The 25,442-nt window shown below is 57.1% G+C and overlaps 3 protein-coding genes across 6 annotated transcripts; all 3 read right to left on the reverse strand.

Moving 5' to 3' along the window:
* BLCAP (BLCAP apoptosis inducing factor) lies at positions 1 to 7,967 on the reverse strand. 4 transcript variants are annotated; one of them, XM_050313601.1, is made up of 2 exons: positions 7,820 to 7,967; positions 1 to 1,597 (listed from the first exon to the last, which is right to left on the reverse strand). In XM_050313601.1, exon 2 carries the CDS (start codon positions 1,515 to 1,517, stop codon positions 1,254 to 1,256), a length of 264 nt encoding a protein of 87 aa, XP_050169558.1. In that variant the 5' UTR covers positions 1,518 to 1,597; positions 7,820 to 7,967; the 3' UTR covers positions 1 to 1,253. The 4 variants fall into 4 exon arrangements, with proteins under 4 accessions (XP_050169558.1, XP_050169560.1, XP_050169557.1 ...); XM_050313603.1 differs by having other exon boundaries at positions 1 to 1,593; positions 7,820 to 7,939; XM_050313600.1 differs by having other exon boundaries at positions 1 to 3,889; positions 7,820 to 7,867.
* Positions 7,968 to 10,380: 2,413 nt separating this feature from the next.
* PIGT (phosphatidylinositol glycan anchor biosynthesis class T) lies at positions 10,381 to 15,332 on the reverse strand. Its single transcript, XM_050313587.1, has 12 exons — positions 15,143 to 15,332; positions 14,565 to 14,742; positions 13,947 to 14,074; positions 13,410 to 13,510; positions 13,193 to 13,279; positions 12,876 to 12,963; positions 12,692 to 12,789; positions 12,234 to 12,399; positions 11,932 to 12,132; positions 11,245 to 11,410; positions 11,044 to 11,127; positions 10,381 to 10,912 (listed from the first exon to the last, which is right to left on the reverse strand). Exons 1-12 carry the CDS (start codon positions 15,330 to 15,332, stop codon positions 10,660 to 10,662), a joined length of 1,740 nt encoding a protein of 579 aa, XP_050169544.1. The 3' UTR covers positions 10,381 to 10,659.
* A 1,710-nt stretch (positions 15,333 to 17,042) lies between these two features.
* Positions 17,043 to 23,778, reverse strand: DBNDD2 (dysbindin domain containing 2). Its single transcript, XM_050313594.1, has 4 exons — positions 23,602 to 23,778; positions 19,015 to 19,170; positions 18,410 to 18,553; positions 17,043 to 17,653 (listed from the first exon to the last, which is right to left on the reverse strand). The coding sequence occupies exons 1-4, from the start codon at positions 23,756 to 23,758 to the stop codon at positions 17,445 to 17,447; spliced, it is 666 nt and encodes a 221-aa protein (XP_050169551.1). The 5' UTR covers positions 23,759 to 23,778; the 3' UTR covers positions 17,043 to 17,444.
* Between the last annotated feature and the right edge of the window lie 1,664 nt (positions 23,779 to 25,442).

Genomic DNA, 25,442 nt, shown 5'->3' on the forward strand with positions numbered 1-25,442 from the left:
GACCAAAGTTTATAAAGCTTTATTAAACATTTTGAACAGCTGTGCAATGAACAAACAATACTCTGGAAGTTTCACAACCTCATAGCTTGAACTGCCTCAGGACAGCAACAGCCACTTCTGCTGCTCTCCAGCAGATTGAAGGAAGGACAAACACAGGGCAAAGGGGAGGGAAACCTTTAAAGTTTAGAGACAAGTGTTTTGTGTCAACCTCTAAGGCTTCTCACAAACCAACCTCTGCCCCAGGCTTTGGGCCTGACCCACCACCACTTTGGCTGCTTGACATCCTTCTGCCAGGGAAGCTGGGGATACCAGGTGTCTTTCCAGCCTCAGCACTTCTCCAGTCAGTAGCACCAGCACCTTCTGTCACCTCTAGCCCCAAAACACTATCACTGAAAATGGCTGCAGCACTTAGTGCTTCAAGCCATGCCTCCACCTCGGGACCCTCTCCTGCCCTGCCCACACCCAGCCTTCTGGGCTAGCACAGGTTTTGTAGGGTGAAGTTCACATTGGCTTCTAAAACCCCGTGTCTTGCAGCACACCAGTTCTTCATCCCAACAGTCAATACCTTGGTAAACCCTGGACATCTAGGAGGAGGGGAAGAGAGAGTCTCTGCTGCCTGTGAGCTTTATAAAAGCAGCAGCATAACTGAGGCTTTCAGGCTGGGATCATCTCGGAGCATTTGGAGTTCAGAAAGCACTTGGGCAGTGCACACATCTCTTTGGCAGGCTGAGCAGGAGGAGGTGGCTCAACTGCCTCTGGCCTCAGCAGCTTTTGGCCAAGCACATCTGTGAGCTGTCACATTTGCCCTGGATCGGCAAGGTGGGAAGGTGGCTCCCCACAAAGAGAACCTTGTAGCTGCTCGAGCAGGATCAGAGGGCTGAGAGCCCCGAGTTAGACCACCTAATGCAGACCAGGGACACACAGCTCCACCAGTGCCACCAGCTGGGCAGGGCAGGTGGCTCAGGCCTTCAGCAGTTCTCGTTGGGAGGGCTGGTGTCTGTTCCCGGTGATACGGGAAGGAAAAAAAGACTTCTGCTTCTAAAAAAGCAGGTGGTGCTGCCAGAGTTCACACAGTAAACGAGTCGGATTTCACAGGCAGAGTGGGAGGAATTTGCCACTCTAGTCCACGCACAGTTACAGGAAACAGGCTGTCCTTACTCCAGTCCCAGACCTAACACCCCCCTCCTCCCCAGCCCCACCCCCTATTTAAAAGCCACACAAGAGCCCTCAGCAGACTGGAAGGTTGTGGTTTTCTAGGTGCCCACTATGCTGGGATCGTGAGCTGACTCCGGCAACTGGGATCCTGTGCAGTGATACAAGAAGCAGTTCCCCCAGCAACTGTAGCAGATGAGGAATAGAGCTGCCAGGAAGACCAAGGCACAAATCGTGCAAGGTTTCCGTTCCAGGAGAAAACTGAGCAGGTAGAATCCCATGAACATTGAGTGACTGAACCACAAGGCCGGGTTGAGGGGCTTGGGTATGAGCAGGACAGGGAGCAACCACTGCAGGCAGTACATTGTGGCTGGCTGGGGTCTCGTGGCAGCAGCAGGATATGCTCCAGAACAGTCTCCAGCAACTCCTCCAGCAGGCAGCCTGTCTGTAGGGAGGGCAAAATGTCAGACTGTCAGAGAAATACAGCAAAAAAAAATCAACTGACATTCTTATACAGCTTCATTTACTCCCAAGCATCATAGGCTGATGTTTGACCTCCCAGTACTAAATTCTGGTGTGTCTTGGAGCTGGTGGAAAGTTTCCTGCTTTCTGAACCACTCAGCTGGGGGCAGGATTAGCTACTGCTGGTGTAGAAGTGTATCCTGTGTGCTCTGTTTCTGAGGCTTTTACCCAGACTAACAATGGTGAGACCCTTTTAGCACAGGGCAGGAACAGAAAGGGAGAAGGGGAAATGAAAGGCAAAGAAGCTGCCACAGCCTTCCTACACGTTTTTATCCACGGCCATCCCCAGACCTGAGCGAGAGGAAAAACAAAGGCAACTGAGGGCTAAAGTACTGGGTGCCACAGAAATGCTAAGGAAGCACTAGTGTAGGAATGTCTAGGAATTGTTCAGCACACAAACTGCTTCCTCCCAGGCACAGACAATAAAGTCTTCCAGCAGGACAGCACAGCACTCCAGATGTAGCCACCCAGGAAAGCCCTGGTAGAGTCCAGGCTTCAAAACAAAGGGGAGGACAGTCCATGCCTAAGGATCTATAATCCTTGCCAAACAGCTAAAGTCAGATAAGACAAAGTATGTGAACAGATCAAAGGGGGGAGAGGCTCAAAATGGCAATTTCCATAAGTGCTGTAAACACAGGATTTCCTCACTTGGATTATTATAAAACCCTGTGGAAAAACTGAGCTTTAAGGGCTTTCCTAAGCAGGGATGGCAGCACACTATGAGTCCAGAAAACCTGCTCCTTCCTTTAGCAACCACCTACCCTACACTAGGAGTGTGGATTTGTTTTTGCTTCTGAAGCAGCACAAGCATCTTCAAGAATTACAGATGGTTGGGAGGGACTAACTGGAAGTTACCCTTCAGTTTGTGCAGTAAACCCATGAGAAGAGGGTACTTCTACCTTATTGCCCCAAAAAGGGGAAAAACCATGCCTGGGAATGCTGGAAAAGGGAAGAGCCTGGGAAGCATGTTCTTCCCTGCTGTCCTATAGCTCTTTATGATGACAGGCAGCAACACTGCAGGAAGCAGCTGCCAGCCAGGGCACAGAAAGGCAAGAGGACAGCCTTGCAGGATGGCGTGGCTCACCCCCACAAGGAGAGTGTGGTCAGCACGGCTCCTGGCAGCAATCCCTTTATCTGCAAATACTCAGTGGGGCACTGCTCTGTCAGAAGGATGAAGGGCTGAGCCCAGCCTGTCAGGATTACAGCTTGGGGGTGGGAAGGTTAGTAGGATGAAGGAGTGAGAAGGTAAACAAACAGCACATTCCACTGGCTCCTGTTGGCAGGAGAAGGGATTTCCTGGCAGAGGGAGGGAGAATGAGGGATTGCACAGAAAAGCCAAGAGAAAACCACACATGGTTCTCTTCCAGAAGAACACTGAGGTCAGACTGGGCTCTGCTGTCAGCAGCAGGAAGGACTCTGCCATCGCCGTGTGCTGAGCAGCAGGAATTATTTTATTTTAATGGCACTAAGAGAATACAGGCCAACATCCCCAGCAGCACAAACAGATTATTGGGAGAGGTGGGTTGTGCTGCTGCTCCTGCAGGAGAGTGTTCTCCAGTAGAGAAAGGGCAGCCCAAATTCAGGTAGTAAAACCAAACTGCAGCTCAGGAACCAAAGGGTTATTTTACACTGCACTAGGGATAAAGCCAATCACAGGAATAAAGCTCCCCATGTTAGTCCTGTTTTATGCAGGTCATTCACTTGGATCTTTAAGGGCAAGTCTAGTCCCAAGCCTTGTTGCCCATCTATAAGCTGGGAATAGCAATTACTTGTTTCATACCAAAACATGGCCTTTGTGAATTGCTCAGATGTTTCTGGAGTAAACACACTGCACAAGTATTGGAGAACTTTTTTTCCAGGGGGAAGAATAGACAGAAAAGATTTAACAACAAATATTTGAATGTGAAGGTAATTAAACCCCACCACCCAACTTTTTAGTTCAGATTGCACTGAATGCAACAAAGTTGTACCAAATCATTGATCTGCAGCCACCTTAATCCTCCTGAAATGTTCCCTCCCTGAAGTTTCTTGCAATCTTTTCCTCCCAAGTTCTCCAAATACTGAGCACTAAAAATCACTGCATAAACACCACGTCACGTTTTTGCTAGATCCAGGTTTAAGTTCCATCAGCTGGACTTCTGTGGCAGTCTGTGTCACCTCTTCTTGAAGCTCTAGTTTCCAGTGCCTCCAGGCAATTGCTTTGGGCTTCCTGTCTCTAGAGCAAAGAAATGGGTAAAAAACCCCTAAGACAATGTTTCTGTCAGAGTAGCACAAAGCTGGAAAGAAGCTCTAGAATCTTTTAGAACTAATGGCATAGATCTCTCAGCTTAAAAAGGGTCATGTGTCACTACTGAGCCTGTAGCCCCCAAACTTTACAACTGACCACAGTCTGAAAATAATTATAATTCATTTCAGGTCTGGTGTCCTTGCTCCTACAATGCTGTTCACAGTAACACTCTGAACAGTAAGTTGATTTTAAGCATCTAAGCTTTACCTAAGCATTTCTTACAAACACAAAGCCATCTCAGAACGAGTTATCCATTTTTAAATATTAGTGTTTCCTGCAACAGCTAGTTGCTTGTAGCAATAAACGCAGCCACTCTGCAGAATAAAGAACCATTTAATAGGGGTTATTTTTACTGTGAAGTTTCAATGCCAGTGCCCTTCAACCTGGAAACCTCCTGGATTTCTGACAAGTGCAGATATTTGAACAGTTGCTCTTTGTATCTGTAGTCAGTTTGCTTGTATTTTCACATGCCCCTTTGCTATCCACCAGTTAAAGGCTGAGGACCCTTTGCTGTATCCCACAGCTGATCCTAGATAAATTACCCACTGTTGGAAACTTCTGTAGCTCTGTCTCCCTCAAGGGACTTGCCACTAGTAAGATACGTGCTCTTCACTAGAGATTCCTTTGTACAGCTGCCAATGAGACTTGAGTTTTCTTTCCGTACTATTGATCAAAGAGAAACAGTGTCTCTGGTTATCAACTCTTTACTGAGCAGGGAACTCTCTCCCTGGTGCCCAGGACAGGCAAATCCTTCTGGAAGCCACAGAGATATTCAGTTTTGCCTGGATTCTCAAGCAAGGTGAAACTTGCACATGAAAGATTCCTGCCTTATTGTCTTTGTCCCCTCCTCACGATCTAAGCCAAAGATTACCCCGTCCCAGAGCAAATAATCACCTGTCACCCAACAGCACTGGTTTCACAACTGCATCCTGCTTTTCCTCAACCAGTTGCTCTTGTTCTCCCGTGCCTGACTCACCTCCCTCCTCAGCCAGCCCCGTGTCCTGCTGTCCTCAAGCCTCTCCTCCTCCTCAAATCATCTGACTTGGTGCCCACTCATGTTTACCTGAGGGCTCCTTTCCACCGCCCCAGCACCACCTCTGCCTCCTCTCGCCCTCCACAGCTCTTGGAGCCACTTGACCTCCCGTCAGACCCCTCGGCAGCAGAGCTGGTGATGCTCCCACTGCTCTTCCCACAGCCATCGGCTCCGTCTGATCTGCACGTGCTGCCGGAGCCTCTTCCCTGCCAGTTCCTGCAGGCAGAGGAGCAGCCTGGGGAGGTTCCCCGTGCACCTCGCTACTAGTCAGACACCAATACTTTCCCCCACGCTTATTAACTGGCTTCCATCGCGTTCCCAGCCCTTCCTCCTGTCATCTTCCTTCCCAAGACTGCTCAAAACCAGCTGGTCCTACTGGCGTGTGCTTGCAGGGAGGACTTTGGAATTGCAGTGAGAGGGCAGCGGCACACCTGTCCCAGCCAGACACAAACCTTCAGTTTGTGCAGAGTGAGTAGCACAGTGCAAGTCTGTACTGCCTTCAAATCGATCAGGCACGTTCCATCTCAGATGGATAAACCCACCTGAGGGGCGGGAGAGCCGCTCTTCCACACTGTACAAGCTAACTCACCAGTTAGGATGCCGAGAGGTGTTCCTACACCACGGGTTTCACACGTCACTATGCCAATACCAAGTCTGTACCTTTCTCAAGAACGTTTTAGTTCCTTAACAGTCTATTTAGCCTGACAGGGGAGAATAATCAGCTGGCTTTCTCTAAGCACTTCAAAGGAAAGCCTTGTTCAGACCTTACTAAGGCAGCCTTTAAGCCAGTACTGTCTGCATGGAACCTCCCCAGCAGATGCCACAGAGTCACCCAGGCTGGCAGCTGACAGGTTTGCAATAGAACACTGAGGTAACCTTTTTATTGGGGTGTGCTGGTGCCATTCCCCCTTTCCCAAAAGCTGAAGTTTCTGCTTGGGAATGGAAAGATACATTGGTTGGATAAAGATCTGCCAGGTTATACAGTGCACATAAACTTTAGTGTAAGCCTCAGGTACCTGCCCTGTTTCTTACCTATGAGGCTCACCTGTAGCACAGGTCTCTTAAAACTGTTTCAACCCAAACCCCTGTCACAGCCACCAACTGATGTGTGTGGGCAGTGCTGTTCAAACCCAACTCAAGCACCACAGAGCACCCAAAACAGCCACTAAAAAATACACAACTCCCAGAGGACCAGGACCAAGAGAGAGGTGAAGAGCTATCAAGTGACAGGTCTGAGGAGTTCAGCTAAGAAAAGTAACAGCAGAGCAGCGTCCCAGATGCCAACCCCCTGTCGTACACCCAAGAACCACGACTGTTCGAACCTTCAGACCTATTTGCAGTATCAGGGATTAACTTCTTCTTCAGGGCTTTTTTTAGCCTTGCCGCTATTTTTCCAATTTTTATTTAAAGCTTTATCTGCTGGTATGACTCAGCTGGAAAGAGTGAGTCTAAGATTTTTGGCAAAGGCCTTACCCCGGTCTTGGATAAGTTCATGCCTTCCTTGAACACTTGATGCAGACTCAGAAATGGTGCAATATAACTGCAAGCAGTTTCCAAAAGAGCAACAGAGCCTTGACTAACCAAGCCTCGGGCTTACAGAGTGCTTTGATTTCTCAAGCTAGGGGCAAGCCAAAGCAACTCACACTGTGAAAAGTGAGGGTCTCTGCTGAGCCACTCTTTCCATCACTTCCATAGCTGCCCTCCAAAGGCTGTTACCCAGGGGGGTGGATGAGCCTGTGTCCAGAGGCAATGCCCATTCCATCTGGACTGCAGTGCTTTCACAGCACCAGGGTGAATAAGCCTCTACCTGTGAGCAGGAAGGCAGCAGTGTGATGTGTGTTTCTCTCTATAAAAGGTAGAGAAGAGATCCAAACTAAGACTACTTGTTTTTAAGAGAACTAGGAATGAGCCTGGAATTCATCAGGCATCACAGAAGCAGAAGCTTAAGTCAGCCAGCTCTGTGGTGGGATGTCAACATTTATAGCTGTCATCTGAATTACTGCTAGTTTCATTTGTACTAATTTATTAATTGTCACGGTCCTCATTCCTGCCTTTTGCCCTTGTTTAACATCCAGAAGCGAGGAATTCCAGGCCTATTTCCCTTAAAAAAAAAAGTTTCCATTTGGATCCCTTCTCTAACTTTCGTGCCTTCAAAAGGCTTCAGAGGTCTGAATTTCGTCCGATAAAGGCCAGTTTTCTGTGTCTCAGGTAGGGAGGCAAAAAATGCAGTCTGGGCAAGGGGTTATGAGAGGTTATCACATATAGGCTGGAAAGACAAAAGTTACTGAACTATGACAGAATGTGCAAGATCCATTGTAATTTGTAAATTTGTAAATTGTAGTTTCAATACAGGGAAATATGGCAGAGTTCCGTGTGCTGTGGGACTGCATTTAAGAGCTTGTTTTTCCCCTCTTCTCTTGCGCTTGCACGTTCGGGATGTCATGAGCAGTGTTCGCATGACAGAACAGGCTCTAAGCCCGCCCTGAAACTGTGCGGGGTCTGCAGCGCTGTGCCCAAAGAACATCGCGGGACATCCTGCGTTAGCAGGGACCCGCCAGGACCACCCCAGCCCAGCCGCTGCCCCCGCCGTCCGAGCGCTGTGTGCCCTGGGCAGGGACGGGCCCTGCGCTAACGAGAGCCCGGAGCCGTAACCGCCCGCGGGCGGAGGACAGCGGGGAGGGCGCGGGCACGGCCGTGCTGTCCGCGCCGGCAACAACCCCGCGGCCGGTGGAGCCTCCTCCGCCCCCCGCGGCCGGGAATCTGCCCCCCTACCCCCGGCCCGTCCTCACGGCGCGGTCCTGCCCGCCCCCCCGGCCCGTACTCACGGCGCGGAGCCGCCGCCTCACGCCGCCATCCCGGGGCCGCCCGAGCAGGGAGGGAGAGGCCGCCCGAGGGCCGGGGACGCGGCCCGGCCGGCTGTGTCCGGAGCCGCTGCCGGGGGAGCGGGGGGAGCGCTCGGAGCGCACCGAGCGGAGCCTCGGGCGGGTCCGGGAGCCCCGCGCGGCGGGGCCGGGCCGGGTGCGCCTGCGCGGGCCGAGCGGCACTGCGGCTGCGCGGGGTCAGGCGGGCGGCGCTGCCCGGGCTGCCTGTGGGGGGGTTTCTTCTTTCCTTGCTCTGGGGGTGCCTGTGTGGGGTTTTTTTTCTCTTCTGAAAGGGTTTTTGTGCGATCGGGGCTTGCAGCGAGCCATGCGAAGGGCGGCGGAGGGCGCTTGGTCCGCTCGGCTCGGCAGCACTCTCGGGGGGCCGGCACGGATCTGCTCTGTGGGGATCGGTCGCACGACCCCAGGGAATGGCCCGGAGCTGTGTCAGGGCAGGTTTAAGTTCGATCTCAGAAAAAGGTTCTTGCCCCAGAGGGTGGTTGGCACTGAACAGGCTCCCCAGGGCAGTGGTCACGACCCCAAGGCTGACAGAGCTCCAGGAGGGTTTGGACAATGCTCTGAGGGACAGTGTGGGATTGTTGGGGTGTCTGTGCAAGGCCAGGAGTTGGACTGGATGGTCCTGGTGGGTCCAGGAATGCCTGGCTCCATCCTCTGGACACCCTCCCTGCAGCTGCGCACAGATGAGGTCCCCTCTCAGTCATCGCTCCTCCAGGCTGAACAGCCCCAGCTCCCTCAGCTTTTCCTCACAAGAGAGATGCCCCAGTCCCTTCATCATCCCATCCATCACATCCATCCTCACAGCCCTGCCCTCTGGGAGCTCCAGCTCCTGTACTGAGCAACCCAAGTCGGCCATGTAGGGAAAGGAACAAAATAGTCCAGGGGGAAAAAAAAAAAAAACCAACAAAAAAAGACTAAGATTTTAAGCTTGGCATTTTCACAGCCATTTAAAACTCAGCCAGCCACGTTTGCAGAGCCACCATTTCCCGCAGGGTTTTGCGCTTGGCTGGCCCGTGCATTTGATGGGTGTGATAAGACCTGTTCCCCCGATGGCCCAGCAGGTGAGGATCCAGTTTCCCCCTGCTCTGCCATTATTCTGGGCTGACCTCTTTATGGGGTGTTTAAATTCCTGCTTTATGGCACTGCGTGGGAATGGCCCTAAAGCCTTTGGCTGATGATTCCCACGGCAGTCCATGAGCCTGGCACTCAGGACCCTTTCTGGATCCCAACTTACACCTGCAGCAGGCAGCCCACACCCCGGAGCTGGGCTGCTCCCAGCTGCTCCACCACATGCTGCTGGTTGCACTCTGCAGGGTTTATACTGGACCCGACCTGAAACAATGTGAGGTCTCCAAATCCCTTTGTGAACTGCCATGTGGACCCTCCTGGCTGCTTCCCCCTGCCCTGCTGTGGGAGCTGCGTGCTCGCTGAGGTTTTGTTTGGTTGTGGTTGCAGCTTTCCATGAAGAAATTCTGCTGTGCACTTGAAGCCTGGTTGGCAGAGCTGTGGCTGGAAGCAGCCTGAGCTCCCAGCCCCGTGGCATCCTTTTGAGCAAGCAGGAACAGAGAGGGATCGCCCAAAACTCATGTATTTCAGCAACTCTGCAGGCTGCGTGGAGCCATCCAGTGGAGTGGATCTGTAAGGAGCTGCAGAGGAAAGGGCATCTCTGGCAGGGAAGGAAAGGTAATCCCAGGCCAGTGGGAACAGATTGTTCAGTGCAGGACAGGAAGCAAGGGGGTTTTTATGGTTTTTCTGTTCAAAGTGGAAGCTTCTAAAGGACCTCTGGCTGTGTTCTGCTTTGGTTCTGGGAATATTTCTTCTAGTGGCTTCCCTGTGCTTTGTTGAGCTGCTTGTGAGCAGTTTCTGTTCTGATCCCTGAAAACAAGACTGTCAGAGGCCAAGCAGCACCACCAGCCTCCTCCCACTGCTCTGTGTGAACCAGAAGGTGGTAATTTGTATTTTGTGAAAATAACTGCAGAGCAGAGCAGTGCTGGTGTTCCTGCATTCCCAGCCCAGGGCTGGCCACAGCTCAGCACTTGGGGTCTGCTGAGCTGAGGCTCCCAAAGCTTTGGGGACACTGTGGGTGCAGGGGAGCCCCTGGGCAGGCATGCAGAAATTACACTGAGGAGGATCTTGTGCTGCAGCAAAGGGGGAAGCAGGTGGAGTGGTTTCAAAATGTTGCAAATAGAAGGTCCTGAGAAAGAAAATAAATCCTTGCCGTGGCTGAGGGGACAGACACACACTGTGGCCAGCAATTAACTTTACACATTGGCTCAAATGTGGCCAAGTGTGACAGGAGGGAGCTGTGAAACACAGCAGCTGTGGAAGGGGAGGTGTCAGAGCAGATGAATCCTTCTCTTTGCAGGAGATCAAACCCCTTCCCCTGGTCATGCCTGCACCTCTTCCCAGCTCACCCAGTCAGTGTGGTAGAGACCTGGCAGCTCAGTCTTAGAGGGTCAACTCTGCCTGTGGGGCTGAGAGAGTAAAACCAACCAGGAGCAGCACAAATGTACAAAACACTCAAGTTTACTTCCAGCATCATTCCCAGCACGTTACACCTCTCCCAAACAGAAGTCTTGTACCTTTCCCAATCCCATAGCAGTGCAGTTCAGTAGTCAATGGGCTTAGAGCCATTTTCCATCTTCAGGATGGACGCGCCCTCTCACCTCGTTGGATCCCAGAGAGATCCAGGCAGCAAAACGGAGCAGGATGCTTCCAGCCAGGACAAGTGGCACTGGTGCTGTGCTCCCAGGGACCCCCACAGCCAGTGCTGGCTGCCCTGGTTGCTCTCAGAGCAGGGGCACCCCCCTGAGCTTGCGGATGACGTTGGCCAGCCGCTTGGCCAGCCCGCCCCGGCTCGGCTCCTCCACGTGGAACGTTCTGGTCAGCAGGTTGTAGAAGGAGCCGTAGCACACGGCCACCACGGTGCAGGTGAGGCAGATGACGTTGTAGGGCATGCTGAAGTCTGGGGTCGGCAGGTTCACCAGCAGCGGCTCCGTGTACAGGCGCACGAAATAGCTGGAGCCATCGGCGGAAGGAAACCTGGGGAGTGGAAGCAGGAAGGGCAGTGTCAGCCTGCAAAGGACCACTGCTCTGTGCTCACCAGAGGGGTGACAGTGGCCACAGCCCCCAGGCTGCAGTACAGCCCCCCTCCCCAGCACAGGCACACGCACAGCGAGGTGAAGAGAGGGCTCTGCTCCACATCCACGTCCTTCATGGCAATCACACTGGGCACCAGGGCACTGAGCACGGATGAACTGAGGAGACAAAAACATGCCAGTGTCAGTCCTGCCAGCCAAGACAGCCCCAGAGACCTGGGCAGCAAGTCCTGCACGAGGCCCAGGGGGGACTGAGGAGCTGAGGAATGTCACTACCTGACATAAAAGCCATGATTAGGGTCAGGTGGGTACTCTGTCCACTTCAGCAAGGCCCTCTCAAACTGGATTGTGATCTTGGTGACGGAGTTGGCTGGCAGCTGGATCAGCATTTCCAAGAGGTGAGGCCGCCTCCGGTCCTGGGCTGGCTGGTAGTGGATGTAACCTGACCCCAAAGAGATGCTGTCAGTGGCACCAGGGGGACCTTGCACAATCTCACATTGCCAGGGCATCTCCCGTGGGGTGGGGGCTCCTGCTTCCACTGTCCTGAGAGAGGTTTGCTGGGCAAGGGAAGATGTACCCATAGCAAAAAGCATGGGTTAAAGCTAAATCCAGCTGGTCTTTAGAGCTGATGACCCATAAAAGTCAGGTGTTCATAAGAAAAGTTACAAATGCAAAATAAAACTCGAGTCATCAGCTTTCAATTGAGCCTCCTGTTCTATAAAAATTAATTCAGTTTGGTTTAGACCTTTGTTGGATTATGAAACAACATTCTTGTGCCTCTTATAAAACAGACTTAATAGTCTCATCTGCTGTGAGCACTGAACTCACGGGTAGGAAAACATCCTAAGATGTTTTATTTCACAGTGATCACTGGGGCCCAAGGGAGTGGCTAAACCCTCTCTGGAATGAGCTGCTCGTGCCAAGGAAATCGGGTGGCACGTGCTCCCAGGAGGGTTCACTTACTTGGCTTGTTCTCCTTGCCCTTGGTGATGATAGTGAGGGTGTGCACGTAGAGCCGCAGGTACCAGGGCACAGTCTCCAGCAGGATGACGGGGAAGGCCCGGTAGGGGTGGGTGTTGTAGATGAGGGTGCAGATCTCGCCGGTCTGCAGGCCGTAGCCACCCACGTACCGCTGGGCATGGAGCACGGGGATGGGCATCTCCGCTGCGGGGCACACAGGGACAGCAGTGGGGGCCGGGCCAGGGGAGTTTTAGGCCTGGAGCCCTGGCCAGAGGTGCAGATGGAGTGAAGTTCTGCTCACTCACAGCTGTCTTGGGGCCGCTTCCACTTGAGCTGCACGTTGAGGCTGCGGGATGTGTTGAAGAGCGAGGGGCTCAGCAGGTCATAGACAGCGTAGGTTTTCTTGTCTCCTTGGACAACAGCTTCGTGTACGGATGTCGGAGGGGGGGTCACTTCCAGCAGCTCCTTTTCCTGAGAAAGCAAATGGGCCATGAAAGGAAAAGTGCCTCTTGAAGTAACTGGCAGTGCTGGGCAAAGCCCCTCCAGCTGGCCCCGAGCTTTCCCACCCACCTGAGGTGGCAGCTCAGTCTCTCACCAACACCAGCAGGCTCATCCCCCTCATCCCCACTGCCCTGGGCAGGGCAAGGGAACCACCTCCCATGGTTAGACCAGCAGGGCTCCCGGGGGCTGGGCCGTGCAGGGGGTGGGGATGTTTCAGGGCCACATGAGGGAGCAGGGAGCGCTCTCTGATCCGTGAGCTTACCTTGTTCTTGGGGGAGATGTCAACATAGACTTTGCTCTGCGATGCCAGAGGACAGGCGTCAGTCAGTGTGCGGGAGAACATCTTGAAGAGGGACCAGTCTGTGGGAAGCAAAGTCCGTGTCAGGCAGTGAAGTGCTGCAGGTTGGGGGCACTCCAGCACCACAGTGCACAACTCCCAGGCTTACCTTTCTTTCCTTGACCACTGGAAAAGACATCAAAGACCACAGTGAGGGTCTGTCTGAGCTCCCAGGACACAGCCAGGCAGGAGGCATCCTGAAAAACAAAGAGACAAGTGGCTCTGATCACACCTTCTGCAGGGGCAGAACACCAGGACGGAGCTGGAACTCCAGCAGGACCACCACTGGGATGAGAGCAGAGCAGCAGGACAGCTGTGTTAGACACAGTGAACCCACAGCAGCAGAGCTGGGCAAACCGGTGAGTCACCTTCCAGTGGGGATTTTCTGCTGGGATGTTCAGGGAGGGAGCTGAGCCCGGAGCTTACCCTGCAGATGGGGCGGATGTGCACTGCCTGTGAGTGGTAGCTGCTGTGGAACAAGCGCTCGGCCTTCAGTAGCACAGCGAGCCCGGCCTGCAGGGAGCAAAGGAGGGACTCAGCCCCTGCCCTGCCCTCTGCCCCCACGGGAGGAAGGCCCAGCTGGGACTTCCCACTGCATGTTCCACTGGGAGTGACCCAGGGAGGCAGCAGGGCTTGCTGTTACCTTTGAGCCACAGGGGAGCAGCTTCTTCCAAGGCGTGAGGTTCTCAGTGCAGACGACTTCCCGGGGCAGCACGGCGTATCGCAGCAGGTGGTGGTCTGTCCCTGGGAGGGACTGCAGGGTCACCAGCCTGGCACTGCCACAGGCTGTTCCACCCCACACCCACCACCCTCTCAACGTGCCCCAAATGCCGTGAGCTCCATCTGGAACACCTCCCTCTCTGTTCAGAGTGATTTGGGAACAGTAAGGGTGTATCCTAGCAGATTTTTTTTTTTTCATGAGTGCCTTTAATCTTGTAGTTATCACTGTTTCATAAAATTTTTCAGAGAGACAGACAAGGGCCTGGGAGCATCTGCCATGAACTGCTTGTGGGTTTCCTCTGTTCCAATGCAAGCCCTGTTTGTAGGGAGAGGAAACACTTCCAGGAGAAGGAGGTTAACAGACCGTGTTGTACCCAGACCCAGTCACTGCAGGACCTGCCCCAGAATGCTGGCAGTGGCACCGGGCAGAACTGAAGCGAGAGGGCAGAGCAGGGCTCACCATTGGCCAGGCCCAGGGGTTTGAAGGATGCTGTTGGAGTAACTGTGTTGGTCGAGTCAATGAAGTTGAGAGAAGCACAGAATATTCCCGAGAGGATGTTGCTCAGTTCTTTCCAGGCTTTGTCAACACTGTGTGAGAACAGATACCAGAGATTGCTGAGCAACTCAAATCCTTGGAACAACAAACATTAAGTCAGTAACATTCAGTAAACAGGAAGGGAAGAGAGAGCTCTGTGAGGCCCCACAGAGCTGCTGCAGCTTGAACAGGGGCTGAGTGCTAAGGGAGATGGTGACAGGTACTGGATGGGAGTGAAAGGAAGTGAGTCATGGATGAGAGGTCCATCCTATTAGTGCAGTGAGGGGTTTGTCATCACAGAGCCCACACGGGAATTACTTTTGTGCCCTCAGCACCACATCCTGCCCTGTGTACTGAGTGGGGATATGTTCTGCTTTTTTTTAGAGCTACTCCTGGCATTCCAGGCCCTTTATTCCAGCAGACATTTTCCACCCAGGAGATCAATTCACACACGGCAGTTGCCTCCTGAGAGATGAGCCACAGCTCCTGGGATCAGCGGCCATGGAGGGACCAGGGGGACACATCCATGGCCAGGGTACCTACTCGGTGACCGTGGGCTGGAACCAGACCCAGAGCTCGGCGCCGGCGGGTGCCTGCAGGGGGGGCTGCCCCCAGAACCGCGTGCGCCAGAAGCCCTGGGTGAGGGCGAGGTGCAGCTCCCGCACGCCCAGCGCCGCCACCAACCGCCCCAGCGCCTTCGGGAACAGCCTGTAGTGAGAGACTGTGTGGAACCCGTTAGTCCCTGCCCGCCTCCCCCCCATCCCTGCCCGCCTCACCCCCATCCCTGCCCCTGACGTCACCCCAGGGCCTGGCCCAGCATGACCTCATCCCCCCCGACACTGCCCCTGCCTTCACCATCACACGCACCCCGCTCGCACCCCCACCCCGAGACCCTGCGGGTGTGACGTCACCGCAGCCCTGCGCTGCCCTACCCTGCTCGCCTCTGACGTCACTCATCCCTCTGACGTCACATCTCAGTGCATTCCGTCACACCGCGGTGTCCCCGCCGCGCCACAGCCAATAGCGGCCCGGTCCGCCCCCGGCGCCAGCCAATAACAGCCCGGTCCGCCCCCCGGGCCAGCCAATAGCGGCCCGGTCCGCCCCGGCGCGGCCCGCCCTACCTGCGCCCCGCTGCAGGTCCGCGTCCCAGCGCGTGCGGAACTGGAAGGTGGCGGCCACGTCCCCGGTGGGCAGCGGGCTCAGCAGCAGCTCCTCCCGCAGCGCGTCCCGCCGCTCCCGCGCCGCGCCCGCCCGCCCGGGGCCGGCACACACCGCCAGCAGCAGCAGCACCAGCAGCGGCACCGCCGCCATCCCGGGCCCGCCCGCGCCGCTTCCGCTTCCGCCCCTCAATGGCGCCGCTTCCGGGGCCGTGGGCATGGAGATCACCCAGCCATCCCTCCTTACTTCCATCCTTCCTCCCTCCCTGCCTTCCCTTCTCCGGGCCTCTGGGCCGCGGCCGGGGCCCCGCTGCGGAGCTGCTGCACGGAGGGGACCACGAGGAGCAGCGGGTCCCTCTCTGCTGGCTGGGGCGGTGCGGGGGCTCCCGGGGCTCCCTCCCTGGGGGTTCCCTGCGGGGTTGTGCCTGTCCCGGCTCCCCTGCTCGGGTTCGGCTCCTCTCCGGGGTCAGCGCCTGGCTGCGGGTGCAGAGCCAGGGGAGCACCCCTGCCAGCCGGGGGAGGCAAGGGGCAGCCACAGCCAGGCACTGACATCCCGTGGAGCTCACACCGACCCCCCCTCTGGCTGGCCGTTCCCCGGGATGATTTGAGAGGAGTGAAGTGATGGTTTGCTCCGGTAGGAAATAAGCGTAAAAATTGTGACAACGTGGGGTTGTCACTTACCAGGTGCTACCCCTGTTCAATTACCCACTTACTTGCTCAGATCTAAGGTCTTCATGCAACATTAACTTGGAATCAAATCCAACTGACAGTGTTTGTAAAGGATAAGGAGTTCCTTTATAGCTCTTTATTTTCCTCTCTTGCTTATTTTATAGCATTTTTTTCCCCTCTTGCTTATTAGGGGCATCACATGAAACCAAAAAGGTTGCATGCCCAGAAGAAAAAAGAAAAAGTCAGATTTCTTTACACAATGTTGCTTGTTGGGTTTTTTTTCTTTCTTTCTTTTTTTTCAAACTGAGCAACTCCTTGAAACAAGATACTGGTAAGTAATAAAGGTTTAGATGCATTTTGGAAGGTAAGCCAGAGCTATTAATTACCCTGTGCCTGCTTTGGGAAGTCCCTGTGCCAGGGCCTGAGAAGCCCTGAGGCCTGGCCCTTGTTCTCTTCTCAGTCAGTTTCCCATCTCAGAAACAGCTGAGGGCAGCACATGCAGATGTTGGTGCTGCCATATGGACAGGAGGCACTGCAGCTGTGTCAGGAGGGCTGGCTGACAGAGTGCAGGGGTGTCTGCACACCCCCTGGGAAGCAGCAGGATGAGGAGCATTCCCCAGCTCCTGTTGCTGATCTCCCAGGCTCCTTTCCCGGTGACCACGGCTGTGCTGACGCAGCTGGAGCAGGGACAGCCCTTTCCTGGGCTGCAGCCACTGACAGTGGCAGTGCCAGCTTTGTTCCCAACCCCTCTTGGCCTGGCCTGCAGGGTCCAAGCTGCAAAGTGGCTTCATATTGATGTTCTTCTGTCTCTCCTCTGGGCCGCTGTGCTGGGGCAGCAGCAGTGTCTGTGCTGTGTGTGCTGCTGCTCTCCACTCATCCCACCTGTGTGGGAGATCCCAGTGTGCTCCTGGTTCCAGGTCACTGCCCCCCAGCCTGCTCAGGCTGTGTCTGTGCTGGCTCCCTCCCTCTTGGAGCACAGCCCAGGTAGCTCAGCAGGGTCACCTGCTGCACTTACAGCCCTTCTGTGCCAGGGTCTGTGCTGTCTGCTCAGGAACCATCCCTGGGCTGTGCAACAGGAGGTTTTGTTTGCTCCTGGGTGGCACCCTTGGCACGCTGGCTTTGCTCTGCTCTCCCCCCTCAATCGCCTCCGAACCCTCACCCAGCGCTGTCCTCTCCCAAAGACACACACACCCACTGTTGGTTAGATCAGTGTTATTTCTCTGGGTGCAGTGTTATTCCTCTGTTGTTAAGTGCTTGTCTGGGCACAACCTTTGTCAGTAGAACAGGGGGAACTGGGGTCCCAAGGGATGGCTTTGTGGGAATGGTGGGGCTGTGGGATGCTCAGCGTTTTTGAGGGGGCTGAAGCAAGGAGTGTTAGCAGCAAAGCCTGAAGAGTTAAGTTTGGGAGCTTACAATACCCCTTTCCTTCTCCTTTTGTCTGCCAGGAGAACCCGTGGAGGGAGAGGAGGGGAAAAACCATCTCTCCCCTCTGGCAGGGCAGCAGTCCAGGAAGGGGTTTGCTGAGCACCAGCAGCTTTCCTTCCTCTGGGCTGGCAAGTCCATACGGAGGAGGCTGGGAGCCAGGCACAGCTGCCTGCTAGCTTCTTGCCACCTGCTCTTTGGAACTGTCCTCCTGCAGGTCCTCCTCATCCGACTGCACCACGGGGGTCTCGGCCCCCTCCTCGCTGGTGTCCAGGCTGTTCAGGTCCGTGGAGGCCGAGGACGTGGAGGAAATGCGAGACTTGCTCTCGGCTGCGGTGGGCACTTGCAGGGTGATCTCCTCTGGGCACTGGCTGGCATCTGCCCCTGGGGGAGAGAGCAGTGTGAGAAATAAAAAGCCTTCTGGAAGTTTATTGCTCCCTAGACTTCATGGCCAGCCCCTCCAAGGCTCGTGTCTTACTCCTCGGCATTCCTGGCTGCTCCCATGCGGCCGCTGTGGCCGTTCCCCACCCCACACGCCCGGCCTGGCTCGGGCAGTTGCTGCACATTCCTTCCCTGGTTTGGCAGTGGAGCTGTGTCCATGGCAGGGAGCGCAGCTCAGAGCGTGCTGTGCGAGGCTGTTGCTGCAGCAGGACAGGAGGTGTCTGGCCTGACCTCACTCCAGTGTGTGTGTGGAGGAAGGTCCGGCCACCCTGGGCTCTCCCTGCTCTCCTGGGGTCTGGCTGGGAGGTGTGGGGGTCCTGCAGCCCTCCCGCTCAGCACGATGAGCTCTGCAGCACAGTGGGGACCTGGGGACTCGTCACTAGACACTGGCTGCTCCAGAGGTGCTGCAGGAGAAGGGAATTTGACCCCCAGACGAGGGAGATGCCTGGGCTCTCCTGTCTTCTGCAGCACGAGGTATTTACAGGGGTCTGTATGTCTGGGCTGTGGAGCTGGATACTGATGTGGAGCAGCCCAGGGTGAGATCCCTCCAACCTCACAGACCCCAGCACCAAGTGTCTGCCTGTGGGTGGGTGTGGATCTGCCTGCAGGGTGGCCAGGGCTGAGGAACCAGCCAGTGTGGGCACTGGGGGCAGGAAGGGCTTCCAGCCTGGCCCACAAAAGCCTCAGGACTGCACATACCTGGCAGGGATCCAACAATGCCACTCTCCTCTGTCCCACAGCCCAGAAACACATCCACTGTGTCCTGGTCTGACAGGTCCATCATGTCCATCTGCTCCAGCATGTCCACATTCACCTCCATGGAAGAAATGCTGCCTAAGGGAGCTGCAAGGGACAGAGACCAGTGAAAAGGTGGGTGCTAGTGCGAGGCAAAGGGCACCATCAGCACTGTGCAGGCAGGACCCTGAGCAGGGAGACCAGCCTTGCCACAGGGAACTGAATTCTGCTTGCTGGTAAGGGACCCCCAGGAAAATCATGTTGCCTTAAAACATCCCTCTGGAAGCCCCTGCTGTCTCACTGCAGTCCTTGTCCCTGCTCCAAATGCTGCCTGGAGGAGCCTGCCTGAAGCCAGTGACTCTACAGGGCGCCAGCCTGGGTACCCATGTGCAAGTGCCTTCTGTGAAGTGGTGTGAGTAATGCACAGCACACCCACACACAGCCTGTGTGGTCCCGTCTCGGTGCAGGACGTGTGTCCCCACTGCCTTTACACTGGGGATGGCCCACCCATCTGTAACCCCTGTGTCCCCTGAGACACCCCAGCCCCTGCTGCTGCCCGCAGCACTTACGCCTCCTATGCTCTATCTGCAGGTGGGACATGGGGAAGAAGAAATCCACGTCATGCTGGAAAACCTCCTCAAAGAACTTCTGCCGGTCCCGCAGTTTGAGCTGCTGCTGCTGCATCTGCTCCGCGTCCAGGCTCCGCTGCGCCTGCTCCATGTCGGCTGGGGAGGAAGGTGAGGAGAGTCAGGCCAGGCAGGGCTGTCTGAGCCCTTCTGCCTGTGCCAGCTCACACCGTGTGGCTGTGCTGGGGCTGCTGAGCCCCCCCTGCTCTGCTTTACCAGCGCACACTGATTTAGTCACCATGGGTAGATGTTACACACTGGCATGGCAGCGTCACCAGCACTTGCTGTGCTGGAGCCTCACTCAGATCCTGCTCCTGAGGTGCCAGGCAGCCAGGAACGGGGAGCTCACACGCTCATGACTGCTGCAGGGAATTACCGGGGGAAGGGGTGCTGGGGTGAGATCAGCCGCGGTTTGCGCACGTCCAGGTTTCGGTTTCCCCGCTGCCAAAGCGAGGGCTGTCTGTGAATGCTAACGAGCAGGGGAGCTCCAGGGGACGGGAACTGGCGTAAGTGCTCCGGGATTTCTGGGCTGAGGGATGCATAAGGAACAAAAGCCGCTCGCAACCCTGTCACCCCTGCCCGTGCACACCCCCAGCGTCACTATAAATACAGCTGCACCCACGCTCGCAGCCTCCCGCTCACAGCCCTGCTCACAGCCAGCTTGGCTTCTGCCTGCACAAACATTTTCATTCCTGTAATTCCTCACACAGTTCACCGCCGGTGTCTGTGTCCCTGGCTCACTGGAGGGACTGGTGGGAGCCCTGGGGCTGTTGCTGAAGGAGCTGGTTGCTCATCCCTGAGCCTGATAACTCCCTTTTGGGTTGGGTACCCACGACAGCAAGGACCCAAGTGGCACAGAGGGGCTGTGGCTGGTGGCTCCAGCTGTTCCCAGGCTGGTGTTTGACCTCAACCATTCCATATTTCTTGTCTACTGCTCTTGGCCCAGCCGGCACAAGGAAAATGTGATTACTGGAGCAGGCAGTGCAGTAACCAAGGAAACCAAACAAACATGCTCTGCTCTGCCTGAGCACGGCCCAAACCCTCTGCTCCCCCAGGCTGGGGAGCAGCATCCCCACCCTGTCTGGCAGGAGCAGGGGCAAGGACAGCAGGGGGGATGGCCATCAGCAGCATGGAGCAGCACAGGACCCAAATGGGAGAGAGATAGCTAGCCTGGTGAGATGTCCTGGAGATCAATGTCACATCTTCCTGAGAGCCCTTCCAGGGTTTCTCTGCACTCCATTCCGTGAGTCCCCATCATCTGCAGGTGGCTGCCCCGGTGGGCTGGGCTGTGCTGGCAGCACAGCGTGGGGATGCACCATGACTCAGTGCCAGTCACCACCCGCTTTCTGGAAGAGGCTCTGGTCCTCTTCTGGCTGCTCAGCGTCTTCCTGTGCTGCCTGGGGCAGCACTCCTGGCTGCCTGCAGGGATCTCTGCCTTGGTATGTCTGACCCAAGCACCGGTGCTGAGGCTCGGTGTGCTGTGCAGGACTCAGGGTGAGAGCCGTGGTGCCAGGGAAGCTTTCCTGGCAGGAAAGCTGCCTCACTGGGCAGCAGCAGCCCTGTGCCACTGGGGCACAGCAAAAACCTCCAGCTGCCCTGTGCCATCTGCAGAGCAGAGTGGAGCCGGGGACAAGAGCTGTGTGCCCAAGCCCAGCCGTGCTGAATCCATGGCAAACTGCCACAGTTCAGCACACTGAGGAGAGCCCTAGGGAGGCTGGGCTCAGGGCAGAGGCTGTGCTGGCTCCCGGATTCAGGGATGACAGACCAGCTCTCCTTGGGACACCTTGCCAAAGGGAGCCCAGCGTGAGGTAAGTAGGAGTCTCTAAATCCCCCTGCAGTGCAAAAACCAAAATGCTATCAGGTGCTGTCCCAGGTGCCATTAAGTGTGTGCTGTTGATGTTCTCGCTACCCATGTCTCCCCAGCACGTGACCGATACTCAGAGCAAAGGTGCTTGGGGAGAGCGAGGACAGGCGGCTGGAGGCAGCATTCCTGTGGGCGCCAGCGTTTCTCTGGAGGGAGAAATTAGCAGGACCTGTTTATGAACTTGTTTTCGAGCTGTCGCCGGGGAGTTGGGCACGAGCACTGAGATCCCATTATGTAAGGAAGGCCGGCAGCGGGAGGCAGCAGCTGGGGCTGTGCTTGGCCCTGCCTGACCCGTGACCGCGGTGAGAGCCGGGGATGGAGCCTTCCCCCCTCCCGGGGCTCTTCCGGGCCCAGGGGGAGTGAACAGCCCTGCCAGTGTGGCTGCCTCTCAGCAGCCCTCGCCGGGGAAATAAAGGAGCACGGCATTCCCTGCCGCGGCCCTTGCCCATGTGACGGCCGGTCACCAGCCCCGGGATTGTCTCATCCGCCTGGCATGTTCCCACCGCGGGACACGTTCGCACACACAATGCGGCCCCTGTGCACCGTGGGGGATCTGTCGGTACCTGCTGGTGGCCTGGCTTTTATTGCTATTGAGATGGTTATTACGAGGGGCTGGAGGCTGATCAGCATTCAGAGCCAGGCTCTGCCCCGCTGGCTGAACCGCCCAGCGCGGGCACCGAGCGCCCGCTGCCTTCAGATCCTTCCGGCTCTCACGGCTCGTTAGCCAGTGCAGCTTGGAGAGGAACCGGGGCCAAACACTGCTGCAGAGTTTGGATGGGCAGGGCAGGATCCCCACCAGGAGGAGCAGGCAGGGATTTCCTTCTCACCTGCTCCGAGGACAGCGGCCCCACGGGCCCCTCTGCCCTGCCAGGGCCACCCCTCGTGCGGTGTGGGCTCGTGGCTACGCCGTGGTGGGGAAAGCTGTGGGAGGGCTGGCTGAGAAGCAAAGCTCTGCAAGCTCTCCCATCCACACCCTCGCCGGAGTGGGTTGGGAGAGGAGCAACTCCAAGGTGCAGTTAGCACAGGGCAAGGGTCAGACAGGGCTGGAGGGTGTGGGGAGCACCAGCTGTGTTTCCACTGGGAGTGGACGCACTTTTCATTCCTCCTTGGCCCCCGGGATCCCCACTCTGTGCTGGTCGATAGGAGGGCTACATTTGGGGTGGGAGAAAGCTTGTTACTTGGCACAAGGCCAAGAGAGAATGGGGAGGGCCTTTTCCTGAGGCCACAGCTCTGCAATACCTTGCAGAGATTTCAAAGGATTTAAAGGTCCTGAAAAATAATCTGGGCTGAGAAAGGGACAGCGGGTGCTGGGGAGGTGAGCAGAGTTTAAGTAGTGGGTTGCTCCAAGCACGGGCCAGTTCCCTGCTGAATCAAGGAGCTGGAGTAGGCTGGCTTTTGCCCTTCTCCTTGAGCTTTCCTGGTGCTCAGACCTCTGACTCTGCTCCTCCAGAGAAGCCCAGAATGTCCCACTGCTGCCCAGCTTGCCACTGTGCGCCTTGCCCTCCTGATCCCTACGTGCAGGGCTGTGAGGAGATGGCTGGGGGAGGATGCAGCTCCTCAGCTGCCACAGCATCCTCTGGGAGACTGCAGAGATGGCCTTTCCCTGTCACCCTGCCCCAGCACAACCCCTGTGGGACAAGGGTAATTCCCAAGGGCTTTCAGCTCCTTCAGCCTTGGGAGAAGTGGCTGGTGTGGAGAGCTGGGAATGCCCCAGAGAATCACTCGGGGTCAGCCCCTGCAGAGATGGGATTCTGGACGCGCTGGCTGCCTGAGCGTTAATTCCCTGCACGGTTCTCCATCGGCACGTCTGACCTCGTGTTGCAGCACAGCAAAAAATAACCGTAGCCCTGGTGAGAGGAAATGCACCAGGCGAGTGCGAGGGAGGCAGTGGTTTTGGCTGAGCTGCTTGCCGGGAAAAGAGGGAGGACATGGCACCTCGTAACCCCTGTGTGTGCCGCGGTTTCATCGCCTGCACTCCTCCGAGCGATCTCCAAATCCCCTGCGTCTCAGCACTAAAAATATCCCTCCCTGCCGCCCGGAGCTCCTTCCCCGGCAGAGGCTGTGTCATAAGACCCTGCTATTTGCGGGGCGCTGCTTCCTTTCATGCGAGAGAAGCGTGAGGACGGGGCAGCCAGGCGGGCAGCGCGGTGCCCGAGGCACGGTGGGCATGACCCGGGCACCGTCCCTGGCTGGCTGCCCCCAGCCAGCCCCGGTCCCCCGGCTGCCGCTCGGCCCGCCGCTCGCTGATGGCTTTGCCCTGCTCAGCATCCTCATACCCTCGGCCCCGCGGGTGCGGGAGGACCCGCTCCTGCCGGGAGCCCCCGGCACTCCGAGGGGTGCCGATGCCACTCCGCAACAGGTCCCTGAGTTTAGCCCCTTCCCAGGAAGGTGCCCCCCAAATCCCCCCGAGCATCCCCGTCCCGGGCACGGCGCTCCCCGCGCAGCAGCCCCCGGTCAAAGCCGCCCGGGCAGCAGGTTGGTGCAGCGCCGGCTCTGGGCGGCCGTGCCGGCGGCTGCGGGGACGGCCGGGGGGGCACAGCGGCTTTGCCAGGGGCCTCAGGTGGGAGCTGCGGGGGGGGTGGAAGGGATGTGGCACCCGAGCCCTGCCCGCCCGGTTTGGAGCCCCGCTCCCATCCCGCCGAGCCCTGCCCGCGGCCGGCACTTACCGGGCAGCCGCCGGCTGCGGCTCTGCGCCCCGGGCCCCGACATGCGGCTGCTGCGCCCGGGCCGTGCCGGGGACGGGGCTCGGGCGGGCCCCCCCTCGCCCAAGCCGCGCTGCGGGGCGGTGCTCGGCGCTGCGCGGGGCGGGACCGGCGCGCCCATCACCGCGGCATCGCGGCCGCTCCTCCCGGACGCTGCCGGAGCCCCCCGGGAGTCCTGCGGCGGGCAGGGGGTCTCCCGTTCCCGTCTAGGATCACAGGGGCCCCGTCCGCGCTCCCTGGCCCCCGTGGAGAGCAGGGGGCCCCGTGCGCGGTACCCGCTCCTCACGGAGGGTCTCCGCGTTCGCCGGGACGCGCGGAGAGTCCCCACGCAGGGTCCCTGGCCCCCAGGGAGGGTCGCTGCAGCCGGGCCCCCCTTCACAGCCGCCCCGGGCAGAGCTCGGTACCCGCAGGGTCGGGCTGCAGGTGCCACGGTCCGGCAGGGGCTGTGCCACGCGTGGCAGGAGGTTGGTAGGGGGAAGGCGGGGGGGAGGCAGGGTCTCTCTGGGTAGGGAGCACAGTTACCATTCACGCTTGCTTTTCCTCTGCTTTTCTTTACTTTTCTTCTCTAAATGCCCAACTCACGCATTGACGCGGGAGAGAGGACAGCACACTGCACGGATGGGTCAGGGGCTCCCTGCCCAGCTCACTCCTGGCCTTGTGAGACGCTCATCCCCAGCAGACCCCACTCCGAGGTGTTTTCTCCCACGTTCAGCCCTGCACATCAGGGCTGCTCCTTGGCAGAGGAGCGGACTTGGCCGCCCGCCGCCTTCCTGTGTCTCAGCAGGGTGAGTCAGTGCCTCGCCGTGCCCAGCGCCAGCTCTGCCCACTGCCCGGTCACTGCCAAGCCGGGACGGGGGGGCATCCACTGTGCCCTTTTGCTCTGGCTGGAAGGGAGTTTCCAATGTCTGTGGCGTGTCCCGCCTGTCCCGTTCTGAGTGTGTTCCTCTCACTGTCTGCATAACAAAAGATAACTCGGTATTGTTTGTGTCCCGGCTCTATTTTGGCTACTGTTGCTTTGCTGTCCCCTTCTATGCCCCCTGGGACCTCCTGCTGCCAAAACCCGGCTTTGTGCTGGGGACCCGGAGCCTGCACCCTGTGCACTTGCCTGTCATTGCTGCCTTCAGCTCACAGGGTGGGTTTGTCCACCTAAATGTTGATCCCTATCTGTAAGCACCCTCAGATCTGCCTGATGGTTTTCTCCACAGCGTGGGATGCCAGCACTGTGGGGGACCAGGCTGGTGTAGCAAGAGTGGGGGTTTATGGTCTCTGAGGAGCTGCAGCAGCAAATCTCTGCTGGGTACCTGCCAGCGCTGGCTGGCTCACAACTCCCTGTGGCCTCCGGGTTTGCCACCGTCCCTGCTGCCCCCTGCCCTGCCCTGCCCTGCCCTGCCAGCAGGGAGGTAGCAGGCAGGGCCGGGGGATTAGCTCAGGTCTCTGCTATGTGACACGTCTGTGTCGATTGGCCCCGGTTACTGCTGCGAGGCGTGGGGGCTGTTTGTGCACACAGAGTTTCCGGAGCACCCCGAGTTCCCTCGGGCTCACTGCATCCCCAATCCCCGCTGCAGGGACAGCACACGAGGCTGCTGCCCGTGCAGAGGGACACATTCCTAGGCCCCTCACTGCTGTGGCCCCTCCGTCCTGCCTTGCTGGGAGGGCTTTGGAAAAGCAGTGATATCATCTGCACGGGGCCTGACTCATCCTGGCTCTTCAGCACAAGCCGTGCCGCTCAGCGGGGCACACATTTTATTCCAATTAAACCCTTGCAGGCAAGCCAGCTCCACATCATGATTTTTTTTTCCTCGTAG

The sequence above is a fragment of the Myiozetetes cayanensis genome, unplaced genomic scaffold (assembly GCF_022539395.1).
Source record: "Myiozetetes cayanensis isolate MyiCay16 unplaced genomic scaffold, myiCay2020 scf19, whole genome shotgun sequence".
Lineage (NCBI taxonomy): Eukaryota > Metazoa > Chordata > Aves > Passeriformes > Tyrannidae > Myiozetetes > Myiozetetes cayanensis.

Coding starts and splice junctions, on each gene's coding strand:
- BLCAP (XM_050313601.1), bottom strand. CDS start 1,517: ATGTACTGCCTGCAGTGGTTGCTCCCTGTCCTGCTCATACCCAAGCCC.
- PIGT (XM_050313587.1), bottom strand. CDS start 15,332: ATGGCGGCGGTGCCGCTGCTGGTGCTGCTGCTGCTGGCGGTGTGTGCC. Junction 13,280..13,409: donor TGCTCCCCTGTGGCTCAAAG/GTAACAGCAAGC, acceptor TGCTCCCTGCAG/GCCGGGCTCGCTGTGCTACT. Junction 11,128..11,244: donor AATCATGGCTTTTATGTCAG/GTAGTGACATTC, acceptor TTGTCTCCTCAG/TTCATCCGTGCTCAGTGCCC.
- DBNDD2 (XM_050313594.1), bottom strand. CDS start 23,758: ATGGGCGCGCCGGTCCCGCCCCGCGCAGCGCCGAGCACCGCCCCGCAG. Junction 19,171..23,601: donor CCGCAGCCGGCGGCTGCCCG/GTAAGTGCCGGC, acceptor CTTCCTCCCCAG/CCGACATGGAGCAGGCGCAG. Junction 18,554..19,014: donor GCAGATAGAGCATAGGAGGC/GTAAGTGCTGCG, acceptor TGTCCCTTGCAG/CTCCCTTAGGCAGCATTTCT.